General features: G+C 39.4%; 1 protein-coding gene across 1 annotated transcript; it reads right to left on the bottom strand.

The window, feature by feature from the left end:
- Positions 1 to 355: 355 nt before the first annotated feature.
- LOC132637506 (uncharacterized) lies at positions 356 to 931 on the bottom strand. The gene has a single exon (XM_060354585.1). It carries the CDS (start codon positions 929 to 931, stop codon positions 356 to 358), a length of 576 nt encoding a protein of 191 aa, XP_060210568.1.
- Positions 932 to 7,799: the final 6,868 nt, after the last annotated feature.

The raw sequence follows: 7,799 nt of genomic DNA, 5'->3' as shown, positions 1-7,799 counted from the left end.
AACAGTCTTACATTGATGATAGTTGCTCCACTTTGTGTGTACAACACTCCCATTCCAACCATCTTTGGCCTATTAGTAGCAACACTCTACAAATTATACCAAAATATTAGCAACCAATTCAGCACTAAACTATACATGAAGTATGTGAAATTATTGACCTTTTCAATCGATCCCTTTGGCCTACCCCATCCTCTACCAGTTGGAGCAAGTGCCTTTCTTGGGCCAGCAACTGAACTTGGGCCAGCAGAAGCACTTGCACTTGGGCCAGCAGAAACACCTGCACTTGGGCCAGCAGTTGTAGGCTCTCTAAGACATCTCCTTTTATTGTGACCTGGGGTATGACACTTCCTACATGTCATTTCAACCCCCCTTTTAAAGAGTTTTCCTGTTTTTTAGGTTCACTTGCCTCTTTCCTCCTAGCAGTCTTAGGCCTGCCTGGCATCTTCCTCACTTCAGGTGGTATAATAGTAGGATTTGTAGATGTTGGCCACATCTTCAAGTTCAGAACCGGTTGAATAAAGTAGCTATATGTATTCATATAGGTATCTCTAGAATACCACTGAGAAATGTAATCCATTAGGTTCAACCTCTTGTGGTGACGAGCAACAATTGCATGAGGACATGGGATTCCTTTCAACATCCATGCTCTACAAGAACAAGTTTGTCTAGGCAGATCCACAACATGTCTAAAATAACCTTCAAGAACCTCATACCCTATATCAGAATTCCACTCAATACTGCATTTCATAGACCTTGCAGTATGCTCTGTCAGAACTTTCAATGCAATTGGAGAAAAGTCATGTATCCAACTATCACAAAACTCCCTCATCTGTCCTACTCTCTTCATCATTTTAACTCTTATTTCTTCAAGCATAGTTATTACAGTCTTGTTCCTTGCAGCCAGTATCAAAGAGTTGAAACATTCAATCATGTTATTGTCTATAATGTCACACTTTGTGGTATATTTTATGTAAAACTTGCTCCACCTTTCAGGTTTGTAATACATCAACTTATCAAGACATTCTTCTCCTAAAAGTTTTATGTAGTCTAAGTTCTCATTCAACTGAGACTCAAAAGTTGACTTTGCACACCTCCAGAAGCAATTCTTCCTCTGCTCTGTATTTTTGGGACCAATTGGATAAAACATGCCTAGCGCACATTCTATGTTCAACATTGGGCAGCTGCTCTTTTATGGAACTTTCAAGACCCTGTGAGGAATAAAAAACAGGCAGTTAGTAAAGTAAAAGAACATTAGTGTAAAGAGTTATGAAAACTGAATTCTACACTTAAATCTTACCTTCTGCATATCTCTTATCACAGCAATGTCTGTCCTATCTCCCAGCTGAAGATCTTCCTTTAAAATTCTAGCAAACCAAGTCAAATTGTGCTTGTTCTCAACCTCAACTACTGCCCAGGCCAGTGGCATCATCTGATTGTTTCCATCTTTACAAACAACAACAAGTAATTGACCTTTTGAGATTCCCTTTAAAACGTGACCATCCAAACCAATGCACTTCTTGCAACAAGCTAAGTATGACTTCGTCATTGCATCAAAACATATGTAGAATCCTCTAAACATTTTTTCCACCTACAAATGTCTCATCACTAAGACTAACTACACATGTACTACCTGGATTTGATCTTAACAACTCATCTCTATAATCTAAAATCCTCCCATACTCCGAAACATGGTCACCCATCAACTCAACTAAAACCTTGTTTCTTGCTCTTCTACACATAATTCTACCAACATAAAGATCCAACTCCTTCTTAATGAGCTGCTGAAACTCAAAAATCCTAATGCTTGGTTGTTCCTTTATTCTCTCATTATAGTGACTAGATAAGAATTTGGTATTGCAAAGCTTGTTCCTATTGGTAGGGTCACACTGGTGAATTGGATTATAGTTCTTCACCACAAAGTTGTTAGTCCTAGAGTCAAGACTAGCAAATAAAAGCCAAGGTGTTACACCTCGGAAAAGTCCCCGTACATGTACAAGGAATAGAACGACAAGGGTATGAGTGTGGGGTGTTTTACTAAGCAAGGGGTGATGATTCGTGAATTTTTTTGGAAATGAAAAGGTTATGGAATTTTATTCAGTACAGTAGTCGTGAAGTGGTATACGGCCCGTAAAGTGATTTACGGACCGTAAACCACCATCGTCCTCCAGCCTTTCAAGTTTCAACTTTCTGTTAAGTGGTGAAATGCTTAAATACGACTTGGAATACGGCCCGTAAACTAGTTTACGGACCGTAAACCTCGATCGTAAACTGCAATATTCTTCAGCCAACTTCTCTGTTTTGGACATGCTTAAATACGACCAGGGAGGACGGCTCGTAAACTGTGGTTTACGACCACTGTTCACCCCGACTGGAATTCATTAAAGATCAGATTTTGAATTAATAAAAGGGACCAAGGCTTCATTTTATTTCATTATGCATCTACACCATTCAAGAACACTCTAGAAGCTCTCCAAATATTCATCCACAAAATTCAAGAGATCAAAGGGGAACCAAGATCATCAACATCTAATTCATGAAAGCAAGTGCATGAGACTCTATTGGAAGTCATCTTCTTCAAGAAATCTCAAAAGGGTTGAAATAGGGTTTTGGTATAAAAAGAGTATTGTGGCTCAAGGCTTGTTCCACCATCATCCAAGGTATGTTTCATGACTATACCATATGGTTCAAGGTATTGGAAGGCTTAGATACTTGAAATGTATAAGAACATAGAAAATGGGCCTTGTATGGGTAAATAGTGGCACAATCGAATAGTAGTTGAATGGAGTCATGAATGTTGATAAGCTACGGTTGTGAATATGTTATAAATGACGTTTTGACCATGGAATAAGTGCGACGCATGAGTAAAAGTGGCGATTAGCTAAAACCACTAAATGTGGAGAAATTGGAGGAAATTGGTGGATTTTGCTAAACGTACATAAATGATGATTTCTGATTTCTATATTGTGGATATTGTCGCGAATGTTTGGGAGCTAAAATATAATATGGGAAACTCAGTATAAATAAAGGTAGTGCTGCCCAATTTTCCCTAGAAATAGTAGTCCGTCCTTATAATTTCTTAGCTAACGACGACATGAATTCTCTTGAAGGTATATGCACGCGCAATAGAGAAAGTACGAGCAAGCGATAAAAATAGTAAACGTCAAAGGTATGTGAGGCTATTCCCTTTCTTTCAAAGGCATGATCTGTTATATCCTGCATTTTCACATATTCAGAAAAATTCGAGATAATTTTGACTTGTAGCGAATAAGGCCGTATTTGGACTTTACTTAGTGTGAACGTGACGGTTATGGAAACATTGGTGCGGAAACATCGGGGAAGGTCAAGGGCAAAAATTGGAATTTCGGAGATTGGTTTCGGGAATTACAATTATGGTCTTTAACTAGTTGGGCTCAAAAAAAAAAAAAGAGAAAACAAAGGCCCAATTTAAATGATGGCCGGTTATGGAGGGAAATAAAATGGGCCAAGCCCATGTAATAATTTAATTAGGTTATATAAAGCAAGGGCTACTAGTCTTGAGCACATTTTAGAAGTTTCAAGACCAAAAAAAAAAAAAAAAATTGAGAGCAAGCAAAGGGCCAAGGGTTTCGGCCAAGTGGAGAAAAAAAATAGTTCATCTATCTTTGATCCAAAAATTCAAATCTTCTTGTATTTCTACTAATCTCAAGGTGCTCTTCAAGATGATATAATTATTTTGGCAAGAAATTACCTTTTGCGGCAAGTGGAAGAATTGATAAAAGGTAAGAGTTTTGTCATTTTTATACTATGGAAGATATATATATATATGTTGTAACATGTGTAAAGTGCATGAAAATATTGGAATTTTGGTGTAAGTGTGTGTGTATGTGTGGCCGTGTGGTAACTTGTATGAAGGAATATGAATTAAATTATTTAGTATGTTAATTGTGTTGTTGTAGTCTTGAGATGAAAATGGAAGGTTAATGGTTCTAGTTGGCATGAGAAAATTGTTGTTATGTGGTTGTCGGAAAGTAGGTGATTTTATTATCGTTTATGATATTATGGAAATGAAGTTGTTAAAGTGTGGATTGTTGTTGTTAAGTATGAATTTGTAAGTAGAAAATGAGTTGTGATGGTTTTGTTGTATATGTAAGAGTTTTGGATGGAATATGGAATTGATGGAATTGTTGAATATTGGATATATGACTTGGAATATTCTTGGCCTATGTTTGAATGATCTTAAATTAGTGTATGGATACGAGAATGTCGATATGGATTTGAAAATGCGAAGTTGGAAGGAAGGTTATGACATTATGTTGGAAAGATGGCTAGTTATGCTCTATTGTGTTTTATATGATAATTGTTGATGTTGTTGGATTGTTGGGTTGCTGTTGTTGATATATTAGGCCGAGCTAAGTCTCGGGGATGCTATATGTATAGGGGAAATGCTGCCAAAATTTTGGTAGACAAATATGTATTTAAGTTTGGATTCTTAAAAGCTTGAAATTCATATTTGGTAATTGTGACCAAGTGTAGATTTTGGAGCAAACGGGATTTGAGTTTGGGCAAGCGTAAGAAGGGCGAAAGGTATGTAAAGCTCACTCTTTCCTTCTTTTGGCATGTCCTATGTATACTAGGTCAAGACTTGAGCCTCGGGAACAATTCTGTCCATCGAAACCCGAGTTTGATTTTGAATACTATTCGTTCAATGTAATTGAACTATAATTCTTACGTTTTGTTGGAAAAGTGTCTAAACATCCATAACTTCCACAAGCGTATTCGGATTGCTTTGAAACTTTCTTGGATGACTCCATAGAGTCCAATGGTTGTAATTTATATCCGCCACCTCGACTTGACCCGAGGTGGGCCCACCAGTTCCGAAACTTCCTTCGCTTGTCTCACTTGAGCTATTCTTGTATGATATAAAAGTAAGTATTCTGATATACGATTTCTTGTGTGATGCATGATTCTGGCATGTGTGACTTATGTTTGGAAAGTAATAAATTTGACACTTGTATTATTGTGCGCACTGTGTGGTATTGACCGCTGGACCCCTGACCGCGGTGTGTGCGACATTGACCGCTGGACCCCTGACCGCGGTATGCCGCACTATGTGATGTTGACCGCTGGACCCCTGACCACGGTATCTGCGACATTGACCGCTGGACCCCTGACCGCGGTATGTCGGGTTTGGGATGCTAACCGCTGGACACTTGGTCGCGGTATGTGTGATAGTGACCGCTGGACTTTTGGCCGCGGTAATTGTGTGTTTGATTTTCTGTGTGTATGAGACGGAGATGTTTTTCAAAAGAAAGCAAAGTATTTTGACATTTTGATTGCCGTATTTGTCTTCCGGAACCTTATGTATGATTTGTACGTCAAATGCAACACTTTGGTATTCTGGCTATTGTGCTCACCTTCTGTACATTTTACTTCGGTTATGTCTTCATTTTCTGTACTTCATGCTTTGCATACTCAGTACATCTTTCGTACTGACCCAATTTCTTCGGGGGCTGCGTTTCATGCCCGCAGGTACAGATTCACGTTTTGTTGACCCACCGGCGTAGGATTTCCCTTTTGCTGTTCGGAGTGCTCCCTTTGTTCCGGAGCCGACGTTTTGGGTACATACTCTTCTGATGTATATGTTTATGTTTATTCAGGGTACGGCGGGGCCCTGTCCCGCCATCTGATTCTGTTGTTCCGTACTAGAGGTCTGTAGACATAGACGTGGGTAATGTACAGTTTTGTTTGGACGCGTTGTGTAAATTGTGTTTGGGCGGCCCATCCGCCGTGGCGGCCCTATCGGCCGCGTGTATGTATGTTTCGGTACGTTATGTATAGTATGATAGCCTTGTCGGCTTCTATGCAGTATATATGGTTGTAGGCACCAGTATGGAGCCATGTCTGATATTCATTTATATAGGAGTCGTCTGTATGCTGAATTTGGTAAATGAGCGCGTAGGGGAGCCCAGTTCGGGCACTAGTCACGGCCTACGGGGATGGGTCGTGACATGATCCCTAGCTTACGATTTCATAAATGCTCCCATCTTTTCCTTGCTATCAAAGGTTAAAAAGTCTAAGATTCCGAAGCATGATTTCCTTCTTGATATTCCATAAATGTTTTCCAAGTACTCCTATTTTCCAAAACCAAAGGTTGTGATTATGTGAGTTCTTATGATAACGACGAAGGATATTTTTTTTTCAATGACAACGATGATGTCAAAAGTGAGAATATCATTATGATGACCATAATGAGAGCAAATCTTATGTTTAAAAGTTTCAAGTTTACGATTTCAATGACTATATGAGGATGTCGAGCTAATTACTGATTTTCTCAATTTATTCATGGATGGTGACTTTATTTCTAAATCTTCCAAAGTATATGAATGGATGCCTTATGAAGTTCATGATTTTATTCTATGCTTCCTTTTAATGCTATTTTTCATTGATAGTCTCGCCTTATAATAATTGTTCCTTCAAGGTGAGACAAAGCGACGATGATTACTCCATAACATAATCGGAGGCTTTCGACCTTACGTCACTCCGGCGTACTTACAGCTTTTCCTTGGGCTCTCAAGCATGCTATGTATATTATGTATGTATATATATGATATGAAAGTGTTTTCAGGGGAAATGGGGAAAGGTGAGGCGCTATAGACGCATAGCCACCTGGTCAGCTGGCATATCATGATTTCATCCTGGACGCGGGATGCCCGGACGCGGGATATATGGGTTATGGATCGGGCCGTACGTTCCTCGGCACTAACTTATTATATTTACGGATCGGGCCGTACGTTCCTCGGCACTAACTTATTATATTTATGGATCGGGCAGTACGTTCCTCGGCACTAACATATGATGACATATGGATCGGGCTGCGCGTTCCGCAGCAATTTACTATATGGTGCTTTATGAGTATGCATGCATGGATCCGCCTTAAGAGGCAAGCAGTTATCAATTATCTCCTTGTACTTACTTTATTTTCTTATTCTTACTTTATTTCTTGATGTATGCCTTACATACTCAGTACAATGTTCGTACTAACATTCTTTTCTTTGGATGCTGTGTTCATGCCCACAGGTAGACGGGAAAGTGGTCTAGACTGATAGGAGTCACTAGCCGAGCTGAAGAGCACTCCATCTTCCGGAGGTGCTAATTGGTTGTTCCTTTTGTGTATATATTTGTATGTCACTCAATAGAGGCTCGTAGATGCTCGATGTGGGTTGTGTGGTTCCACAACATGGGTAGTACGCATGTGTATAAGTATATTGAAATATGTTTCTGTATCAACGCGTTATATTTTTGTAATGAAAAGCAAATCCTCTTTTTAAAGTTAACCGGAAATAGATGAAAGATTGTTAAATGGGTTAGGTAAATAATAGTACGAGCGGTGCTCGGTGGTTAGTCCCGGGTACCCGTCGCGGCCCCTAGCCGGGTCGTGACACAAGGACAACCCTCTACACACCTAACCCTTACCCTTGTAGGTTCATTAATACATTTTTAATGGCAACATGCTCATGGACTGCATACTTGGTAACTGGAGTTCTAAATTCATTAACACTTTCAAATTGGAGGCCTGTTTCCCACACTATTTTCTTGGAGGTTTTATCAAACACAACTCTGTTTGTAACCTTCCTTATTTTTGCTTTTACTCTCTGTTCAACTACTCCTTCATCATCATCAGATATGTCATCTAGATCAGTCTCAAAACTGGCAGCTTCATCTGAGGGGTAATAAGGCTCATCACCAACCAACTTACCTTCTATGGTGTCTCTATTAGCACCTTCAAATTCATCATACCCCACATCTGGCCCTTTTGGTCC

Source organism: Lycium barbarum, chromosome 4, assembly GCF_019175385.1.
Source record: "Lycium barbarum isolate Lr01 chromosome 4, ASM1917538v2, whole genome shotgun sequence".
NCBI lineage: Eukaryota > Viridiplantae > Streptophyta > Magnoliopsida > Solanales > Solanaceae > Lycium > Lycium barbarum.
Note: the sequence above shows the minus strand (reverse complement) of the source record. Positions and strands in the feature narration are given on the sequence as shown.